Source organism: Thamnophis sirtalis, unplaced genomic scaffold (genome assembly GCF_051295495.1).
Source record: "Thamnophis sirtalis isolate CommonGarterSnake01/CBP01778 unplaced genomic scaffold, rThaSir2_p1.2 scaffold_7, whole genome shotgun sequence".
Taxonomy (NCBI): domain Eukaryota; kingdom Metazoa; phylum Chordata; class Lepidosauria; order Squamata; family Natricidae; genus Thamnophis; species Thamnophis sirtalis.
The window spans coordinates 73,550,739-73,574,482 of NW_028261387.1; the positions used below are offsets into that span (position 1 = coordinate 73,550,739).

At 40.6% G+C, this 23,744-nt stretch overlaps 1 protein-coding gene across 1 annotated transcript; it reads right to left on the reverse strand.

Annotated features, from left to right (window-relative positions):
* Positions 1-1,397: 1,397 nt before the first annotated feature.
* On the reverse strand, positions 1,398-3,923 carry LOC106543814 (P2Y purinoceptor 1). Its single transcript, XM_014059898.2, has one exon. It carries the CDS (start codon positions 3,279-3,281, stop codon positions 2,202-2,204), a length of 1,080 nt encoding a protein of 359 aa, XP_013915373.2. The 5' UTR covers positions 3,282-3,923; the 3' UTR covers positions 1,398-2,201.
* Positions 3,924-23,744: the final 19,821 nt, after the last annotated feature.

Sequence of the window (23,744 nt, forward strand, 5' to 3'; positions counted from 1 at the left end):
ATCACACAAATAATGTTAATTATGATTTTTTTGTCATTTGAGCCAAGACATCATAACATTTTATCATATATCCCAGCGACCCATCCTATAAACTCCTGTGCTATTTATATATTGATATACATTGAACTACATCTGTGTTTCTCAACGTTGGCAGCTTTCAGAATTCTGGGAGTTGAACTCCGCACATCTTAAAGTTGCCAAAGAAACACTGATTTTGATAAAAATCCTGCCTTTGTATTACCTGGGTTAATCATTTCTTTTCTTTTCCAAACTTTCATTCCATGACACTAAATTCTGTTTTAGGATTCTTTGTCTAAACTGACTCTCATATTTAATTTTGGATCCCTAGGTTACTCAACTCCCTAAGGGAGCAGGAAAAGAGAGCAGCCTTTCGAATTGTGCCTAGTGAAAAGTTAGATGTAGATCACATTTAATTCTTCTAGTCACATCAACTTGGATTGTTATTATCTATTCATAACAATCTGAAGTTGCAGCTGCCAGTTCTTTAGCTGTTGTTGACCTTTATACACATCAAGAATCTGGGATATCATAATGTATCAGCATAGTACCAAGCAGTGTAGCCTTTTACAATAAACAGATGGAGTTTTTGTCAAGTCTTAACTGCTGTCGATTTTGGGATATAGAAAAAAAACACCTTGTTTGTTTGTTTATGTGTTTGTTTGTTTGTTTATTTATAGTTACTAGCTGCCCAACTCTAGACAATGTACAAAACAAGAAAATAAAACAGGTAAAAATGTTACATCAAAAAGTTATATTCATTAAAATGAATGACAGGATAGTCACAGTTTCTTTCCTTCTTTCTTTCTTTTCTTTCTTTTCTCTTCCTCTCTCTGTATCTATCCATCCATCCATCTATTATCTATCTATCTATCTATCTATCTATCTATCTATCTATCTATCTATCTATCTATCTATCTATCTATCTATCTATATCTATTTATCTCAAGCAAATCCATTTTAGATTTTTTTAAAAAATAAAATAAACTATTCTGTTATAGTTTTGTGCCTTACATTTTCCCACATTCCCACCTTGGTATACAGTTCAAGATGGGATTAAACTATTAATCATGGAACAAGGTAATATACGCTGAAATACTTGTGGTTAAAGAGTGAAAGTGATATAAGCTAATATAGTCACTTATCTCTATTTCTGTCTATCTGTCTATATATCTGTCTACCTATCTATCATCTGTATCAGGGATACCTACCACCCACTTTTGTATCTCTGTTAGAGGTAAAATTTTCTAACCGCCCACCGGTTCCACAGGAGCGATTTAGAAAGTAGGGAAGTAACTTTACTTTATAAAATTTATAAAGCAGAGTTACAGCAAACCCCTACCGCCCACCATGAAAGCTGGAACGCCCACTAGTGGGCGGCAGGTTGACTACCACTGATCTATATTAAAAGATATGTATGTGTTGTGATTTTGTGCAATATACCATAATGTAGCCTTTCAAAAATACATCCATACATTTCTAGGTTTTTTTATATAAGCCATTTTATACAATTTTATACAAGTCATCAGGTACCAAAGTTCATCATTCCCAGTCTAAAACAGTTTAAAAGGTTTTGTAGAACTTGAACCAATGCAGGTTTCACTGCCCCACCCCCAGTAAGGAAAAATAGACATTTCACATTTCATTGGAAATGCTAACTAGCCAGCTAGATAACAATAACTATATACGTATATAGATATACATTAATGGCAATAAACCTTCTGGTTTGAGTCTTGTATGGTTTCCTACTGCCACCATACATGTACAGAGCGAAAAAGGAGTACTATTATACATAATGTACAGTATATGATGTTTTCAGTCCAGAAACTTTTAAATATTCCAATCTCTTCAGAGGACCTCCCATGGAAAATAGAAATATAATGAAGTAATAAGGGCAGGGCTATGCATCCAAGTTAAAGATTAATTCAGGCAAATAATAAAATTACAGGCCCATAAATTTAGTTGTTTATCTTTCATAACCTGTTCCATTGTATTCCATACATCCTCACTCCACATCTTCTGCACGTTTGCATAATGCTTCTAAACTGTGCTCCAACCCCAATTTTCAAACTATGAAAAACATGAATACCTGTATCCATCAAATGATAGGAATGTTGGAAAAGAGGGAGGAGCATTCGGACGGTCAGCATGTATGATATGTTCCTTTAAATTAAAACTATCATTCAGAGATCACTAGATAGCATCTCTCCACATTCTTTATCAAGCATAATATTTGATTGCCTCAACTCCAAATGGGGCTGGAGTTTGTCCTCGAAAGAAGTCTTCAGACTGAATCTAATGTTTCTAGCAAATTTCCTCAATTGCACCTCTAAATCCTCACGGACCAGCAGGTATAACAAAGGGTTCAGGACACTATTCAGGCTAGCCAAGACTCGAGTCACTTGGTAGAAGATATAAATATTCTTTAAAGTCTGGTTGCAAAATCCCTGACATTGCCATCTTCGAGACAAGAAGTTAAGGTTCCTAAAGATATGATACGGGAGGAAGCAGACGTAGAAAAGTGTCATTACCATAATCACCAGCTTGATACTCTTCTGCTTGAGGTTAGGATCCATGTTCTTGTTCCTCCTGAGGACAAGGACCACATGACAATAGCACCCAGTGACAATGAAAAAAGGAATAGCAAAGCCAGTCACTGTTAAAATTTGAAAGTATAACAGATAAGACTCCAGGTATTTGTGTTCTGTTGAGTCATGGCACTTGTCGGACATGTGACCCCTTTTGTTAAAAGTTAAATCAGGAGAAAGTTGAATTGTGACCCAGAGCCAGACCAAAACACTCAGAAAGACAGAAAAGCCAAGGTTCTGGCATCTTCCTATCATCTTCATTGGATGGACAATATGCAGGTAACGATGGACACTGATGCAGGTCAGAAAGCCAATGCTGGCATAAAGGTTGACATGGAAGAAAAGTCGAGTTAGCTTGCACCAGCTTTGGCCAAAGACCCACACATGTCCCCCAAGATAGTAGGACACAAAGAAGGGCAGTGTAATCACATAAGACAAGTCTGCAAATGCTAAGTTACACAATAGCACATTGAAGGGGTTCCAACTTTTCTTCCGTGAGCTTCTGCACAAGGACCACAAGCCCAACGTATTCCCCAAAAGACCCAAGACAGAGAGGATGAGGTAGAAAGCGGGCAGGAACCATTGGGTGAAATCTATATTAACTGGGCACCGAACATCAATGTCACAAGTAGAGTTGTTGGTGGAGTTGTTGACTTGATTGCCCACTTCTTTCATCACGGTCAATGCTAAGCCTTGGAGGAGACAAGAGAAAGTGGGGGGATGGACCTACACAAAGGGCGTGTTCTTTGAGGCAGGTAGGGAGCAGTTCACCTGAGTGGGTGCAGGATGGAATTGAGGAATTTCTCAAAGGAAATCATCGGGAGAGGGAATGCCTGGAGGAAGAAATGGGGATGCCAACAGCTGAAAGGTTTCAGAAGAGTAGACCGGGGAATTAAACCTTGTCCGGGGGTGGATGGTGGATCAGAAGCGAGTTTTGCCAGCGGAAAGAAAGCGACGAGGCTTCAGAAGACAGACAGGTGCCAGTTTGGAAACTCTGCGAAGGGAAGAAAAAGCCACGTGGAAGTCCCTTTTCCCCGTGGAAAGGCTGCAAACCATTCGAAGGTGGCGCAAAAGAGGGACGAAGAGAGGGGAAGATGTAGGATAACTCCACGGTCCGGGTCCCGAGCTGCGGGTCGGCCGTCGAACCCGGTCTTCGAGACGTCTGGAGCTCCGGAGAATGGACACGCGTCCGTCTGGCTCGGCAGAACGGGGAACTCCGCGGATGAGAGTACCCGCGACCACCCCAGGATCCAGCGCTGGGCGGGCAGGCAAAGCCAGCGGTAGCCGAGCAAAGCTTCGCGGCGCTCGGAGAAAAGCTGCGCTCGAAGAAGGCGGGATAGGGTGGGGTAGGGTGGGGTGGGGTGGGGTGAGTCCGGACAGGACGGAAGACGAAAAGGGAAGGGTAAAACCGAAAGTGAACGCGGTGCTTAGTCGCGGAGAACGAGAAGGAGCGGAGCCGGGCAGGAGCAAAGAGAGGGTGGTTGTCATAGGACTTAACAGTAGCATCCTTGTGAGTTTCTCTTTTGGACCGAAGGGGCAACTAGCCGAACCGTCGGCGGTTCGGCGGTTCGAATCCCTGGTACAGGTCTCCTACGTGAGCAGGGGGTTAGACCAGACGACCTCCACGGTCCCTTCCAACTCTGCTACTGTTGGTAACACCAGGAAAGGACAGGTGTCCTTGGCGGTTCCCGCTAAGCAACAAGCTATGACCGTGTGGCCAGGACCGCTGAAAAAAACATCACGGCTTTTTACCGAAACTGAGAAAATGGATGGATGGATGGATGGATGGATGGATGGATGGATGGATGGATGGATGGATGGATGGATGGATGGATGGATGGATGGAGGGAGGGAGGGAGGGAGGGAGGGAGGGAGGGATGGATGGATGGATGGATGGATGGATGGATGGATGGATGGATGGATGAATGAATGACTCTCGGGCGAAATCAAGCCAGAGGAACTGAAGCTTTATCCCGGTTGGATTGGACCTCGTCTCACTCAAACAGATAATAATCTATCGAACTGCTAAACTCGGAGAACACACGAGTGAAGCTTTTCCTTCAGGTCTTCGGTACTTAACCAGCCCAATGACGTTGATTCAGTCCTCCAGTAGTGGTGAGCAACACTCAAGCATTTCTCCGGTACTTTAAAAGAGAAAAGTGAGATTAAAGTAGTTTTTGGATTGCTACAGGTAGTCCTTGATTTACAACAGTTCATTAAGTGAGGACAGTGGAAAAAATGATTTACAACCTTTTTTTTCCCCATAATGGTTGCAGCATCTCTACAGTTCATATGATCAAAATTCAGTTGCTTGGCACCCAGTTCGTATTTATGACTTTGTGGTGTCCTGGGATTTTGTGATCCCTTTTTGCAACTGCCTGACAAGCTGAGTCAATATGGAAGCCAGATTCACTGAACAACCATGTCACTATTTTAACAATTGCAGTAATTCACTTAACAAGTCAGGCAGTTGCTAAATCCAATGAGAAAAAAAAAAAGAAATAATTGGGCCTTTTCTGTCTAATCCATAAATAGGTATGTGAGAAAACATAATTATTTCCAGGTGTGAATCTCTGTGACTCCCTTGGAGTTGGGAAATCTTTTGTTACAAGGCCCAATTTAATTTGTAGCCCTATATCTCCAACTAATTATCCCCATGGCCTTACCCAAATAAGAACTGGAGACAAACTGGTTAGATCTATTTTACTTCTCACCTGGGTCTGCCAATAAGATCTAAAACAAAATCTACAAGTTCTGGACTTTGCAAACACCTTACTAGGGAAAGTATGTAAATATTAAACAGCAAAAAAGGTAAAATTCGAGACACTCCTCTCTATTGTAACTGCATTTGACATTTGGTCAGCACAATCATACCTGAGTCTAAGGTCAGGGCTTCCCTATAATCGTGACATCACCAACAGAAGACAACTGTCACAGGAAGCATGTATAAGCTTATCCCATAATTATGGTCTAGATCCATGATGGTAAATCTGAGCCATTTCTGAGGGCACATGAGGCGTTGTCCTGTCAGCTTGAACAGGCATGCATGCGCTGGCCAGTTGATTTCAGCCTTGATTTTCAGCCAGTTTTTGCCCTCCGGAGGCTTCCCTGAAGCCTCCAGAGGCCAAAAAACAAGCCAATACATAAACCGGAAGTTTGGGAACTGACTTACAGTTTGTGTGTTAGGCTGTTTTTTGCCCTCCGGAGGCTTCAGGGAAGCCTCTTGAAGCCTCCATAGGGAGAAAAAAGACCCAACAGGAAACCTGGAAGTCCGTTCCCGAATTTCCAGTTAGCGTGTTGGGCTGCTTTTTTGGCTTCCCTGAAGCCTCCAGAGGGAGAAAAACACCCCAATGCGCAAACCGGAAGTCCGGAAATGGGCCATTTTCAGCCTCCAGAGGGCCTCCGGGGGTGGGGAAGGCCTTTTTTGCCCTCTCCAGGCTACTAGAAAGAGTCTGAAGCCTGGGGAGAGCGAAAAATGGGTCCACCGTGCCATTGTGTGCCAAAAGCGGGGGGGGAGCGCAGGGAGTTGCGTGTGTGCGCGCAGGGGCGGGCGCATAGAATTATTGGTGTGGGATTGTACGTGCATCCCCACACTTTTAGCACTCGATGGAAAAATGGTTAGCCATCACTGGTCTAGAAGTTGAACTAAAAGTACATTTTAAATCTACAAAAACTACATGCAAAGAAGATGTGCTGTGTGAATATTTATCTGCTAGAGATTGCAGAATTAGGAAGTGGTCTATAGTATATCTCTTGCAGTCAACACCTGCTTGTCTGTAAGAAATGAGTTCATGAACTTCCTGTTTAAATGCTTTGCTAATTAGATTTAAGAGACGATAGAATCATGCCAGCAAAACACAGCCCTATAAGCATAGAGCTGTTGTGGTTTGCTCACATAATTCTATCTCCTGTTTTGAAGATTGTAACACTACTGTCACACTCCACTATTCTCAGGTGTAAGCAATGTTATTAATAACAATGAGAGAACTGGCACCTTCTGTATGCAGTATATTGATTATTATCAATTCTACAGATAGAAAGTTTCAACTGAGGCAAGTGAATGTTTATATTAATTACGAATCTTAAGGCTGGGGAAGCTCCTTTCTTGATGAGATGAGAAACACCATATCTACTATAATTGGTGACCTGGTGCCATCTGCATTACAGGAGTTTTGTTGACTGATGTCACTGATTAAAACATTCGGCTCCCACCTTAGTACATCACATATAAAGCCACAGAGACCTGCATTTGAAGTGACGATGCCTCTATTCAGCAGCTTTATCCTTGCTGTGGTATTAGACCTAATGATATAATGCTGAACCAGTTGACTGCCTGGCTTATGCAACATTTTAAAGATTGCTGCAGGACGAGAAATACAAGGCCCAAGCTCTATAAATCAATGCCTGGCCAGAAGAAAATATCATTATGACAGAGGGGTAACACTGGGGTTACCAAGTTGTTCCAATGACACCATAAATAATTTGTGGGAAAAGACCCTTAGTCCAGAGTTACTGCATGTCTAAGAAGCACATAAAGCTGTTTAATGCTTGTTTAATTGAATACAAAGAAACTGCAAACATTTGTGCTGTATATGTCTGTTATATGATTTATCCATCCATGAAATGTGAACAAAATGAGCCCTTCAGTATCTCTGAAAGAAGAAACTTATTTCTTCTATTTTCAGATAACACCTGCTTCCGGCCTAAGGAAGGAAATCTCATATTTCATAATAGAGCTAATTGTCTGGTACATCTGCACAGAGAGCTTTGAGGATGGTAAAAGACGCCTTATTCATGGTGCTTCTGGAATGTATAGATGTTCTGATATGGCCACATAGCCATTTTTGTAGTTCGGAGAAAAGAGTAAATATTTTTGTACTATTGCACTTTAGCGTTTTGGGGAAATATGTCCTCACTAGGGTTGTATTGCAATTTGAATTCAGCCTCAAAAAAAATAATGGTGCTTTGGAGCAGGTGAGAAATGTATCAGAAGCACATTGTCTGCAATACAAGAAAACATCTGTGAACCTTCCTGGAATCCCACCGCAGCTTTGGAGGACAGTCACGTGATCCCTGCACACAGGCTACTTTCCCTCTAAGGCAGGGATGTCAAACTTGTGGCCCATGGGCCGGGTGTGTCACACGCTGACCATGCCCATGCCCGGTTTAGTGAAGAGGAAAAAAGTTGTGATATGTCACGTGATGACTCCGTGATGACATGAGTTTGTCACCCCTGCTCTAAGGTGTGTGTATGCACATCAGAGGTGGTATTCAGTCAGTTCTGGGGAACCAGTAGCAGAAATTTTGATTAGTTTGGAGAACACCTCTGACTGCCCCCACCCGCAATCTATTTGCTGCTTCCAGAGTCCCAGCTGATCTTTTGTTGCCCTGCACAGGAGAATGTAGAAAGCAGGTTAGTAGGGTGGGGAGGGAATGGGGATTTTACAGTATCCTTCCCCTGGAATGGGGTGGAAATGGAGATTTTACAGTATCCTTGCCCTGGAGTGGGGAGGGAATGGGGACTTTGCAATATTCTTCCCCTGGAGTGGGGTGAGAATGGAGATTTTGCCATATCCTTCCTCAGGAATGGGAAGGGAATGGAGGTTTTGCAGTATCCTTCTCCTGCCACACCCACCAAGCCAAGTCATGCCCACCAAGCCACACCCACAGAACCGGTAGTAAAAAAAATTGAATCCCATCACTGATGCACACATCACTCATCAAAGCTCCACAGCTCCATAGCAAGTAGAAAAAAAATCTAATACTGTAATTCTGTGTTGCCTGCAAAAAAGGATGGATATATATAACCAATACACACTTAGTGACCAAAATTACTACGAACCTCTCCACAAGGTACTTATGATCTAGTTCTGGAGTTCCGATGGCAGTACTTGTCTCAGCAATCACATGACTGTATTTGAAGCAGTGGAAACTGACTTGCCTTCATGGTCATTTGCAGCATCCCACAGTCATATGATGGGATTTATGTTTTTTTAATTGCAAACCAACCTTTTTGGCTACTTTCCTGCTGAAAATGCTCATAGGGATGCACTGGCTCAATTAATGACCACAACATTCACTTTACAACCATCACATTCAGTTCATAACAGTGACGTGCAGTCAGCTTTATGGCTGGTGAGGCAGCTTTTTAGACTTGTGGACTTCAACTCCCAGAATTCCACAGCCAGGCATGCTCAGTTCCGATTTAAAGCGACAGCATTTCCCCCTCTTGCAAAATAGGTTTTCCCATTCTTTTTCTTCTCCCTCCCCCTCCTTCCTCCCTCTCTCCCTCCCTCCCCCTCTCTCAAACAGACACACACAGAGAGAGAAATTGGATCACTCACTCACTCACTCACTCACTCTCAAGCAAACACAAACACAGAAGTTGGATTGGATATATTTTCCAAAGGCTTGAAAGCAGCTCCTCTGCCATACCCCCCCTTCCCCTGCTGCCTCCCGATCAAACTTTTTGAATTCCTCCCCCCTACCCACACACGCACCTTTTCCAGCTGTTTCAGAGACGATTTCAACTCTGCTTCTACCTGCCCTTATGAAAGGCCAGAGCTCTGAGTCAGACTGAGCTAGTTGCTCCCAGAGAACTCTAAAAAGCCTCTAAAAATGCCCTCTACAGGAGGCAAGAGAACACGTGCCTCCTTTGCATACGAACTTTTTGCTTGTTAACCCTTGCTTAACTCTTAAAGGCGAAAAATTGCTTATGCACAGGGGGCCCCTATTTCTCTGGCCTCCTCCTACAGTTAACACTAAGCACTGTTCCAAGTCACTGTGAATCTGGTAGCAACTACCTTGGCTTTAATTATTTTTTAAAAATTCTTTAAAATTCTTTCCTTTTCCTCATGACTGGTGAGGCCACGCCTCCCCTGCCTCTAGTGACTGCACATCCCTGGTTCATAACCACAATGTTCACTTTACAACTGCCACAAAAAAAGGTCATTACATCAAGTTGGCTCCATCACGGTCATAATGAACTGCCAGTAATTTTAAGGACAAGCTGCAACCAAGACAATGGCCAGATAAAAGAACTGGGCAGAAAGATAATTTGAGAAACATGATCTTCTCTTCTTCTCACGAAGAGAAAAGGACAGATACAGGAGGCACTTTTACACTTGAAAGATTTTGTTACTGTAACCTTATAATAAAAATAGTCTACTCTCCCTTGGAGAGCTGACATTAATTAATTGAAGAAGCTTTCAATTTGTTCCCTAACTTGGCCTGAGAGATGGTGTCAAATGCACACTTGAGATCATGGAACTACAGAATTGGAATGGATCTCAGAAGTCATTTAGCATAAGCAGGTTCTGCTGAAAGCATTTCAGACAGGGGGCTCTCTGGCATTTGTGGGAAGATTTGTGCTAAAGGGAAACATTGTGTTATCCCTTTGCACTCAGGAACCTTTTGATCGCAATGGCAAATAGCAAATATGTATGTATGTATGTACGTACGTACGTACGTACGTACGTACATCGGTGAGGTCTCACTCGTCATCTTCAGGCTGGTGTTTTCAGCTTCGTGTTTGTATGAGTAAAGCATGGTCAGAGCTGCCGTCTTTCTATAAATCTTGGTGGGGTGTGTGTAGAGTGCTGTCTTTGTTTCAGTAAGTGGATTAATTGGCTGTGTGGTTGTATCATGATTGGTAGATTGGTGCTGATTGGTGCTGGCTGTGTGTCCGTTGTTGTTTTGTGTTGTAACGGCCTGGGTGGTGGGTGGGGCTTGTTTGTTGATTAGGGCTGGTTTCCAGATTTCTGGTAGGCGGGAGGTATCATCACGTTTATTCATGTTGTGGGGGTGTTTCTATCTCTATTTCGATAGCTTCCATAATTATTCTTTTGTTGAAGTGTTCAGTTTTGGAGATTAATTTGGTTCCTTCAAAATTAATTTCATGCCCTGTAGCTTTAATGTGCTGGAAAAGGAAGTTTTTTTCTTTTTTTCTTACTGCGTTCTTATGTTCTGCGATGTGTGCATTTATTCTCCTGTTTGTCCTATGTATGTTGCAGGGCAGATTTTGCATGGTATTTTGTAGACACGCACACATCTTTCTAATTCATGGATTACGCTTGGAGAAAATCAAGTCTATGCATAGTCAGACAGGGAGAGGCCGTTCCTTCAAGGTGACTCAAATGAATTTATGGGTAAATGAGGTTTTCTTACAGCAGAAACTGTCATCTTGGTGTCCAAATAATTGGCTTCTCTATGTAGAAACTTGGTCTCCTTAAAAAGTATCTCAGGAGCTTTTGCTCAGAAGTTCAGGGGAATACATGGGACTTGCTGCCCATTTGATAGATCTGTTTAAGCAAACTTTTTCAGGAATGAAAACTAAGCAGTTCCTTTGATTAGAAGCAGAATGTTCTTTATTGGCCAAGTGTGATTGGACACAAGGAATTTGTCTCTCTCCAATGCATAAGCTCTCACGGGTAATACAAACAACAAAGTAATATAATCCTAATATACCAAAGGGAAAAGGTAATAGAAAGAATGAGAAAGATAATAGTAATATAGCCCGGCTACATGGGTAGGTTTCCTTGGACAAAAGAAAGTGCTAGGGGAATTACTAGGTGTTCAGCAGAGTGATAGTACAAGAGCTATTATTTGATTAAAGAAATATCGTGAAATGTTAAGATAAGACTTGAAGTTACATTTCACTCATATTTCAATCATAGTTTTTTATATATTGGTTTAAGTTTAAAATGAGAGGATATTTGTAGTGTTGTATTGAGTATTGATTGTTGGTATTCTTTATGATATTGTTTTATGTACCGTATTCTTTGTTACTGAAAATTTATTCTAGGATTTTTGGGGGGGTTGAAAAAGAAAAATAAAATTTTGATTTTGGGATTGAACAATTACAATAGATCTGTTTTGATTAGAGAAATATGGTGAAGTTCTAAAATTACATATGCATGTTTTTTTTTTATTTAATAATATTTTATCAGTCGGTTAAATTAAAAATGAGTTATTTGAATTGCATTATTTTTATATGGTTCAACGTGTATTGACTTAAATTTAGAGCAAGGGGTTACTATATTGTATATTTGTATGTTTATTATAAAAAAATCAGAAATTACTCATTGTATACATTATGTATTTTTTCTGTTTTTAAAAAAAATGTAAACTTTTTTAAAGTTTAAAAAAAGTTTTAATTTTTTAAACCTTTTAAAATTTTCCCCATTTTTATTTAGCCTCTCCAATTTTTCCCCTTTTTGTTATTTTGGATTTTATGATATTTTTTTTTGAAACTCAGTAAAATTATGTGGAAAAAAAACAAAGGAATGAGAGCTAAGCAATTCCAGGGCCCAGGCCATGGCTTCTGATTGGAAGGATACATCTCTTGCATACAGTAATGGTGTCTGGTAAATTCTGACACCTCTCTTTGTGGAAACCTAACCCCTAATTCTGTTGATCCTCTCTGCTTGTCTCACTCTCCTAAATGGATATCGCCACAGAAGCAGAATATACAATCAGCTTATTTAAATCTCTTGCTAGTTTGTAGCTCTATAGTAATTGAGGCTGTCTCTATCTGGGCCTTGGTTCTTCCCAGGTGTCCTGTCTCATTTTCCCCTTTTTTAATTAAACATTAAAGGGGTTATGTTTGCCTTCCAGTGTTCAACTGCTCTTCAAAGTCTCCCCTTCTTAGTTTCATATCTCTCTGAAGGTTCAGTCAGGTCATCAGGTGAGGTCCCTGATGGTTATGATTTAATTTTCATTCTCTCCTGGAACACTGCTGGCTGGAAAGTGAAGAACCTGGATACCAATTTCTTATATTGCATTGATGCTTTATGTCCTCTCCCAAGAAACTTTAATTATGGATGTTCTATTTATAGCTGGACATATTAGACCATTACCTAGTGTAAAACGCAAAAAACTCTTGGGAGGGGTTTATAATGGTTCCTACTTCCTACCAAATCCAATATTCCTATGATTAGTTTAGAGAAATGTGCTAACACAATCTTTTCCAATTCCAGCTTTGCAATATTCTGCTTATTAACATATGCTTCCATCTACTTTGTAGACCATCTGTCAGATCTCCTTGACAACAATTAATAATTTACTCTCCCCAGATGTTCCAGTAGTTATTGCCAGCAATTTGAATGCACTTATTGAGAATAATGATGCCTCACTATGAGCTCATTTTAAGTTGCATTTTTCCACCAAAGAAGGAGCTTATTATTCTCATATTTGGCAATCCCAAGAGACTCGTGGTAACATGACAGATTTGTCATTCTAAAGGGCAATGCAAGGGAAGATTTTAATGGATAATTCACTTTTTGAGGCTGAATAGGAATCAACGTGACTGATTTCATACTGATTTCACACATGCCCACGCCTGCCTAATAACTCATTTTTTAAACTTGCCTTGGGCAATCATTTCCCTTCAATCAGCCTGCTGGACTCTGAAGCAAATACCAAGTTCTGGATGAAGCACTTGTACTTTTTGTTCAAACATAAAAGAGTGTGTTCAGAGTAACAACGAACATTTTTGTTCTCTTGATCGTGTATCCCTCCTTCGATTTCTCTCCCAAATCTGCTTTGCACACTCCTGTAATTATCCATGCATTATTACACTGTTATCCTTATTCTCTGCGCTCCTCTATCAAGATAACTTCAGAATGTCTTAGTCTCTAATTATTATCTAAACTCTGGTTTGATAATAATTTTATCAAACAATAATTTTATCAAAAAGAGAGCCAATGAACACTTTTTTCACTTAAAAACATTCACTGGGCACATTCCAAGTATTTATATAGCAAAAGGAGTCTTACAAAATCAAGAGGAAGGGGAATTATGAAAGAGGAGTGAGAAATCTCAATGGCAACTGCTAAACTTGAGAAATCTTTCTGATTTTGATGATTAGTCAGCAACTCCCTTAATGATAGAGACACTGATCCTCTCTGCCAAATATCCACAGATTCTTGGTAGAACTATTTCCAGAATCTTCTTACAACTGAATAAATGAATCAATAAACAAGTACTGCTGCTACTTTATTTTAGTTTCTAAAAGTCTGTAATCTAATCTTCTTTTCTGGTATTAAATCTGACTAATGAGATTCTGTGTGAATCTTGCTTCCCTGGTTGTACACTGCCATTAAGGAGTTGACACATTGTGGGGTTGAGACCTCAGTGGAGCCCATTTCCATATAATTGGCTTCTGAATCAGAGTTGAAAAATGAACTGCCCTATGATATTTGATCTGGCTGTGGTTGCATCATTAGTGCTTGGATTGTTAGGACATCGACAATTATGCAGTTGTGTCCTTTTGGAATGGCCTGAATATTGCTGAATGGTACCCATATTGCTCTCATTGTATGTAGCCTCAAGGTTTCTGAGCAGGAAATGAAGATGGTGCACGACTGCTGAGTCCTGAACAGCTGCGAACAGTTTCCTTACTTCTGCAAGACCTTATATGTATAATTCTAACTCTTCACACTTGCCAGACCATAATGTTTGCTGAAACTGCTGGAATTCAGCAAAGCCATTTCCAGATTGTTTGCTGGATCATGAGCTCATTTCCTAGGCAACATTATCTCCAAGGTCACTTTGAAGAGAAAGCAAGGAAGCTATTCCTTTTTCATCATGGCTTCATTACACAATTGTTAAACACTCTGGCGGTTTTCACTTTGTAGATATGATGATTGAACCTTAGTGGAAGAGTACATCACACTCTCTCAAACATCTGCTCTGTTTTTTTTTCCCCAGTTCTCTTCTCTGTCTTCTTGTTTGCTGCAGTGTCTTTTGGGACTTGTAATATGAAAGTACACAAACCATGTTTCAGCCCAAGTAGGTACACCAGACTTAGAAACCAATGGCAAATAGGTCAGAACTACTTTTATTGTAACAGCTGTAGTAACAGAATCTTGCCAATCTGAATGTGCTTCTCCCTCCTTCTATTTATCTTTGTGTGAACTATGTCCGAGGCGTTTTCTAAAATTGTTTTATTGGCCTGGCCCAAAGTCCCTTTTGTCTGACCATTGCCTGGGTAGCAGTCCTTCCTCCTCCCCTTCAGGACCATCCCCCTTGACCTCCACACCATGACAGTGTCTGTCATGTGGATTACAGTAGATATTTGAAGTCCCTGAGCCATCATTTTCCATGTAAGCTCTGCCTCTAGATATTATTATTCAACCTGGCTCCAGTTCATGGACATTGGACTTCTAGTAAAAGAAAAACAAATAAAGTATAAACTGGCAACTACCTGATTTTGTAGCTTCTCTAACTCTGTGAATGTCAAGTATTGTTTTGGGATTTACAGTTGATGAACAGGCAGAAATATTTGACTTCACTACCTACCTGGTCTCTTTAAATAGCTATTTTTAAAGATTTTTTTTAAAATCCTGCCTTCATTATTTTTGTAAATAATTTAAGGCAGCGAACATACCTAATACCTTCCTCCTCCTATTTTCCCCACAACAATCCTATGAGGTGAGTTGGCTATGTCAAATAGAGTCACAAGCATACATAAGGTGACCAGATTTTCAGATTGGTAAAGAGGGACACCATTGACCGGGGGGGGGGGGGGGGGCGCTTGATTAAAAATTTTATTTTTTGTCAAAAGGTCACCCCAGGACACTGAAACCAGCATAAATACAAATCTGTTGCCAAACAAAATTTTGATCACGTGACCATGAGGATGCTGCAACGGTCACTAAGTGTGAAAAATGGTCATCAGTCACTTTTTTCAATGCCATTGTAACTTTGGTCACTAAATGTTTTCCCCCTCCTCGAGACTCCTCACTTCTTCCTTCATTCCTCTTGCTTATCTACCTTCACCTTATCCGTCTTCTGCTCTTTCCCTCTCTTCCTTCCTTTCTCCTTCCATCATCTCTTCTTTCCTCACTCACTCCCTTCCTCCTTTTTTCTCTTCCTTCCTCCTTCCATTCTTTCAGCTTCATTTCTTTTGCCTATCTACCTTCTCTGTCTTTCTGCTCTTTCCATTTCTCTCTTCCTCTTTGCTTCTGTTCCTTCCTCCTTCCCTCCTTTCCTATTTCTTGCTTCTTCCTTCCTTCTGCCTATCTACCTTCACCTTCTCTGTCTTTCTGCTCTTTCCCTGTCTTCCCCTTTCCTCCCTCCTTCCCTTCTTTCCTTTCTAGTTCCATCCTTTCTTCTTTCCTCTCTCCCTCTTTTTCTTTTTTCCTTCCTTCCCCCTTCCTCTTGCCTATCAACTTCATCCTCTTTGTCTTTCTGCTCTTTCCCTCTCCTCCACTTTTCTTCCTACCTCCTTCCCTCTTTTCTCCCTCCCTTCTTCTTTTTCTTCCTTTCTTCTTCCATCTTCCTCCTTCTCCTTCCATTCTTTCTCCTTCCATCCATCTTTTCTCCTTCCATCTCCCCCCTCCCTTCTTCTTTTCCTCCCCCCCCCTCCTTCCTTCCTCTCCTTCCCTTTCTCGCACACAGGGAGGGGGGACTTTCTAGTCGCTTTCACAGCATAATTTTTTTATCTAACTTTTAAAAAACAGTGTGCAAATCAAACGAGATTTTCGTAACCTGCGAAGCACCAAGTTATATTATGTTGTTACAAATTCGCAGCTACTCCATTCTTTCCGATAGGGAACTGCATTTCCCAAGATGCCTCAGGTCCTCAAAGTGCTGAACGCGGTTTTGCAATTGACCCCAGCGAGGCCCAGTAGCCGCCGGCTGGGGTGGCTGTCAGGGCGCTGCGGAGCAGACGTGCCGTTTGTTACTGCTTCCAGCAATCAAGACGGACAAGGGAAGCGACTGAAACAGATGCTGGCCGCAGGAGAGCGAGGCTGCTGCCGGCCGTTTCACCTCGCGCAGAGAACATCCACTGGGTCCCAGGGCTTCTGCCGGGTGGCACAAGCCTGGGAAGCGAGTGGAAGTTTTCTGCGCGACTGAAACAGAAGCCGTGGCAGGAGAGCGAGGCTGCTGCTGGCCGTTTCACCTCGCGCAGAGAACTTCCACTGGGTCCCGGGGCTTCTGCCGAGTGGCACAAGCCCGGGAAGCAAGTGGAAGTTTTCTGTGCGACTGAAACAGAAGCCGCGGCAGGAGAGCGAGGCTGCTGCCGGCCGTTTCACCTCGCGCAGAGAACTTCCACTGGGTCCCGGGGCTTCTGCCGGGTGGCACAAGCCCAGGAAGCGAGTGGAAGTTTTCTGCGCGACTGAAACAGAAGCCGCGGCAGGAGAGCGAGGCGGCTGCCGGCCGTTTCACCTCGCGCAGAGAACTTCCACTGGGTCCCGGGGCTTCTGCCGGGCGGCACAAGCCCGGGAAGCGAGTGGAAGTTTTCTGCGCGACTGAAACGGAAGCCGCGGCAGGAGAGCCGCAGGGGAGGGCGGTGGGACGCGACCACGCCTCACGGACTCGCAGTGTGGTCGCTGGGAACTGCGCAGCATAGGTGCCGCCACGCCGGTGAGTCCATGACCGAGTGGAAGTTCTGTGTGCGAGCGGCGGCAGCTGTTTCACTCATGCAGAGAACTTCCACTCGGTTCCAGAGCTTCTGCCGCCCGTGGCGGCCCAGCACAGGGGCTGGCTGTGACTCGAGGAGGTGAAATGAACTCCGCAAAGGGGGAGAAGGAGGAGAGGAGGGCTGTCTCCTCCCCCCAGCACCTCCCGATTCCCACCCGTACCAATTCATAACATGATTACTCACCAGTGAGTAAGCGCAGCTGCAACCCCAAAAGACGTAATGAAATGGAGACTCGCACAGGCGTGCTCAGCTAAGCGGAGTCCAGCCAATCAGTGAGCTGGTTGGGATGGAAAATTTTCAGCATGTGGCGTGCTGAAAATTTCCCATCCCAGCCAGCTCACTGATTGGCTGGAGTCCACGCCAATCCAATCAGTGAGCGGCAGGCTGGGCTGGCTTAAATTTGTAGGATAGAACGGAACGATGAGCCAGCCCAGCGAGCTAGCAGCTGTTGGGCGGGGGAGCGAGGGAGCTGCGAGTGCCAAAAAAAGTGTGTTTTTTAAAGAACCGTGCGGGACGCGGGAAAATTTATGAAAAAGCGTGGCTGTCCCACCAAATGCGGGACGTCTGGTCACCCTAAGCATACATCGTATTAAAGTATAGTTTATTTGCTTTGCTTACAGAGCCAACTGTAGTTTGTTCAATAAACCAGAACCAAAGAAACCATGGCACAGTACAATATACAAACCCTGTTTTAAGTGTGAATTATAAGTTTTCTTCTGAGAAAGGCTAAATTAGATTAATTTCTGCAACTCACTTTTTCAGATGTCTGATATGTCTTCCTTTTCTCATCCACTTTAGCTAGAGAAACAAACAAATTCCTGAATAGAAAAGGCAGTTTAGGGATCTAGAAGTTATACAGCCATATGTGTGTAGCGAAGACTCCCTTTTTATGCTATATAATTCTATAGGAGCAAAATAAATGAACATCAGTTAACTCAAATCCTAATTTTGGATAGCAGATTGTTCCTGAATGCAACAATATCTTCGAATTCCCCTTATTTTGAATGTTTAAACTCATTTCAAAACTTACGTTTAGCAGACTGAAGTTACAGTAAAACAGATTGTTTTAATGTCTTTTGCCCAAAGCCAAAAAAACCCCAAAATATATCAAATCAAATCAAATCAAACTATTATTACGGTCAAAGACAGCATAAACAACAGCAAGAGAAGACGGGAATAGGGTTAAGAAACGTTGACTTCATTCTGATATTGTATTGTACAGTATAGCACCACCTAGTGATTATGTTTTGTAATGGCCCTGTTCCTTACAGTCTCTTTTGTTCTGGTTCTTGATAGGGCTTACACATGTACAGCAGCTCTTTGGACAATGATTGAAATGGGTGTGATCCAAGCACAGTAACATAGAATAATTACTATTGGTAATTTGGACATTATACTTCTGTTGATGCAAAAAAAAATGTATTTGCCCTCTTTGGAGCCTCATGACACTGCTATCTCATACTTGGCTTGCAGTAAAGATTTCACCTGTTTCTGTTATGCTGACACGAGATACCACCTCTCTTCTCTCTCTTTTATTACAAGGCAATACTGCCTCCATTCGTCCTTTATTAATTTTTCTTCTGCCTTTTTAAAAGCTATTTTTAATAATTCAGTGGTGGGATGCACTACATTCTCTAATGGCTTTATCATGCTCTCTGAGAGGGAATGCTATTTTTTCCTCGCTGATCGTGCAGTTCTGTGCATATTTGTCTAGAATTAATTGTGCACAGAAGATTTGTGGAACATAGGACACTTTCACAAGGAATCCGGTTCAAACTTCTGATTCTGCAGTGTCAGTGCATCTGTGCTCTGGGTCAATTTATTTCTCGTTGAATTTCAGTGTTTTTGAATAATAAGAAGAACAACAACTTCTTGAATTCTAATTGCCATATTCAAGAATTTGTGTCTCTTCTAGCAATTGTTTTAAGGGGAAAATATTTTGATGTCTATGCAGCTCCTTCCCTCCCAAAAACATATTGACTTTTTTTTAAAATTCAGCCACATAAAATAGGCTTTGGATTTATTAGGCTGAGTATATAAACAGTTTCATACATATTCACAATAAGTCACAATTGTGTCAAATGATAAACTGTAACTTTTCAAAAATAGTTTTATAATTTTATTACTGAATTATAACAAACAAAAATAATAGGTGATAATATAGTAAAAAACCACATGCATAATAGTGATTCAAGTAAACTGAATATAAGGGGAAAAATCTGGAGAAAAAGGATTCATATGACAACAATATAAAGTTAATTCATTCCTTAAACATATGGCATCTTTAGACTATATAGAAATATATTAGTCCACCTTTTCATTTTTAGAAAAGATGGATTAGTTTATCATTGTTTGAGATGAATGTGTTTAGTTATGTCACAGAGCAAGCTCTGTCCATTGTAATATAAATTGTGTTGCCTTTTTCTGTAAATGCATGAGCAATTTATTATTTCTATTTTCTATGAAGCAGAAGTGAGATTCTTGTTTTTTTTCCTTTTCACTATAAATTGCAACAACTCAGGGTGGAGGCAAGATTCATTTTTCTTGCCATGTACATCTGAACTAGACTGTGTTGTTTCTCTGTGTCATATATGTGGATATATGCATAATTTTGTATTTATTTCTGAAGATGGAGGACAGGCAGCAATGGCTGTAAAGAGTTCTTCCAAAAGTTAATTAGGTTTTTCTTTACATATACATATACATATACATATACATATACATATACATATACATATACATATACATATACATATACATATACATATACATATACATATACATATACATATACATATACATATACATATACATATACATATACATATACATATATGTTCTGACCCCCTCCTCCATCCAGTAACGAATGCCGAGACAAGCTTAACTGGAATGTACTTTATTAGCAAGAAACCAAAACCTCGGTGGCTGAAAGCCAAGCATAACAAACAGATAAGGACCTTGAAAGCAACTCAGACAAACCTTGGCAGCAATCCAGCCTGCCAAGCTAGTTACAAAAGTTCTCCAACTTTTAGTCAATGCGTTGACTTCTGCAAGAGGAGCGTGTGCACAAGGAGTCTGGAGAGGAGTCTGGAGAGGAGTCTAATGACCACCAGCTGAGTGCAATTACCTCCTGTATTTGCGCAATTGTTCCTGACGCCTATTAGCTCTTCAGTGCTGGGCATCCAGGAACAACTCACTGCTGGCGTCCGGATCACTCTCCCTTGTCTTCTCCCCACTGGTCCAAGGCTCAGGCGCCTCCTGGTAGCCAACCAGCCTCTCTGCGCCCTGCTCAGAGTCGGAACCCTGTCCAGGGTCCTCCACATCCTCCAGAGCTGACTCATAGGGCCCCTCGCTGTCGGAGTCTGGTAGTAGCTTCAAAGGTTCCTGCTGGGCCACAATACATATACATAAACATATACATAAACATAAACATATACATATACATATACATATACATATACATATACATATACATATACATATACATATACATATACATATACATATACATATACATATACATATACATATACATATACATATTCATACACACACACATACATACACAAACATATATATATACATATTTGTATATTCATTCATTTATTTATTTAGTCATATTTATGTAGTATATATTGAAGGTGGTGACACTTTGAGAGCTGTATGCAACAAAATTTCATTTTAATGTATGCCGATTAGTGTACATTTAAAGGGACAATATGTCAGCCTCTGCTTCACTTGCTTGCTATTGGCTGCCATATAAACGGAGAGGGTGGGGCATGGTATTTGTGAAGAGAATTGTAGGGTACTGGAGGAGTTATGTAGAAGGGAGTTTTGTTTTCACCATCTTCTGCGCATGCTAAAATGGCCGATGTTTGGTTTTGGTCAAGGCCAACTGTCTCGCATACCAAACTGATGAGGCCTTTTGAAGATGCACCCCACATGACACCTTAGGGAGTTGCAGATTGGACACTGGGCTGGGATAACTGGAGGGAGGGGACTGGATAATCAATTGATATGTACTTGTTCGCGCCTTTTTGGCTCAGATCTTGCTTTCCTTTTTGCTGCTTTCAATTTATATCTAGTAAAAGTACTTTATCTCTATTCAAATGGAGTTGAGGTTTTTCTTTCTTGGATATTGAATGAAACATGCCTGACATTAAAGTTATTCTGAGTTTTCTAAGTCTAATATGATTTGGGGGGGTTGCTCCTTGTTCATAGTGTTTTGAGGGGAGAAGGGATAAAAACTTTCATGTGGAAATGACCACCAATTGGCATTAATTTAGTTCTGGGGAAATCCCTAGATTTCATTTTATTTTATTTTATTTATATTTCACACTTATTATTTTATAAAAGCTCAAGGTGGTGGACATATCCTCCTTCTTCCTACTTTCCAAATAACAACAAGCTTGTGAGATGAGTTGGCCTGAAGGCATTCTTGATGAATGCATTTTATTCTCCTTATGCATACTGAGAGCATATGCACCAAAGACAAATTTCTTGTATGCCCAATCACACTTGGCCAATAAAGAATTCTATTCTATTCTATTCTATTCTATTCTATTCTACTCTACTCTACTCTACTCTATTTTACTGGCCAACGGTCACCCAGCCAGCTTTCATGCTTACGGTGGGACTAGAACTCACAGCTTTCTGCTTTCTAGCTGGTGCCTTCATCACTAAGCTTCAAACATACTGAAAGGCACTTGGAAACTTTTATGCAAAAAACGTGAAACTGAATGCACACCCCCATAAATCTTTTAGTGGTCTGAGTTCTCACTTAAAATTTGGAGAAAGGGTGCATGCCACAAAGTGAATGGAATGGAACTAAACATGCTGCCACAGTGAAGACTTTCTGTTTTCCCCATTTCCCCATTTAGGACAATTTTTTTTATTTTTTGTAATATGCTAAGTTAATTTTTAAGAATTATGCAGCAGTTTCGAGGAGGAGCCAACGTTGCAATGATACAGACATGCAGTCTCAATGCTCTGAGACCGCAGCCGATACTTTTGCCGTTGGGTGGTCCAATCGGACCTAAACCATCCTGCAGAGACAGTGAACAGGAAAAATACGTGTTGCTGTCCTCAGGGACATCGCAAAGTCCCTGATCGATGCAAGATAAGTTCTTCAAGCTGGCAACAAAACATCCAGCCAAGGCTGATGAAGTCGGGGCGGCTCCAAAACAGAAGGATACAGAAAGAGAAAGTGTTTCCAGCTGGTGAGGAACTTTTACCGTTTTAAAAAGAGACTGCCTATAAAAAAACTTAAAATTAATTTAAATTGGAGAACAGAAGAATTAAGCGGTGGAATTAAATTTGGAATGGTTTTGGACAGTGGGTTATCTTACTTTTTAAATGCTATCTTCATGGATGGCATTTATGCAAGTCTTTTAAAACGAATGGATTAAGTTTTCTTCTATTTTTTTTTCTTTTATTATTCTCTGTAACCTATAGACTAAAATTTTCCTTTTTCATTACTGTGGGTGTTCTCCTAACTCATTTAAAAATTGGACTTTTTAAAAACTTGAAATACAAAAAAGATACAAAAAGAAATAAGGAAATTTGCAACAATAATACTGCTACTCGGATACTGGAAGGTTTGTGTATTGGAAACGAAACACTTTCATTTTTCCCACTGATTATTTTGGCTTGGCACTACAGAGTCTCACTGCTTGGTTATAGAGAGTGATAAGAAGGAAAGCATACAGATGTCCCTTTGAAGTATATCTTTAACCAGAGAAAAGTGAAAACAAAATGTCATTGTGAATCTATGTTAATCTTATTAACTTTCCAAGCTAGAGCAGCTGTTTTTGTTAACTGGAGATAATGGCACAATTTCAACAGCAGAAAGAAACCTTAAGCTTGCAAAAGATATTCTCAGAAATACAGAAATTATCAAATACATATGAGAGGATAGAGAAGAAGCTGGAAGATTTAGAGCATCTAACAACAAAATTTGATGAAGAAGTTGACGATGTTTATCAAGTGGAAAATGTGGTGGTTAAAACCCAAAAAATTGAAGTGGAAAATGAATATAAAGAAATTAAATTTTCTGATATTTATGGTGATTGGTTTGTCTCTGAAAATGGAAAGAGTGGAATACTGAAAGAGGAATTAAATGGAGGGGAAATTTACCCCAATTGGCAAGATACAGAAGAAGAAAAAACAAAAGAATTTATGGATTTAAAGAGAGAAATTTTATTAGTAATATCATTGATAACAGTACTGACAATCAAAGATAAGCTGAATAAGGAAACAGAAGAAGGGCAACAAGATTACATGAGAGATCTTATAAGCAAGGAGTTGCTAAGAGGAGTTCATACAAAGTTAATCAAGGAGATGATTAGAGGACCACAAATGACAGAAGATATGAGACTGTTTTGCTATTGGAAAGATACAGGTTGATAGATGGAAGAGTATAATTTAAAACTAGTTAAACCTAGTGAAATTTATTGACAATAGATATAGTTTAAATAAAGAATTGATAATGTTACTAATGTATACAATGTGTAGTGTCATGATGAGTATAATTGGATATGAATATTGAATTGTACCTATGAAAGGAAGATTAAAAATCCCTTTGGATTATATATAAAGGTTAATAAAAAAGAACTAAGTTAGATACAGTTAAAGTTTTGATTATTAGGGGGGAAATGTTATGATACAGGATATAGTTAAATAAAGGAGGGATAAGGATAACAATGTATATA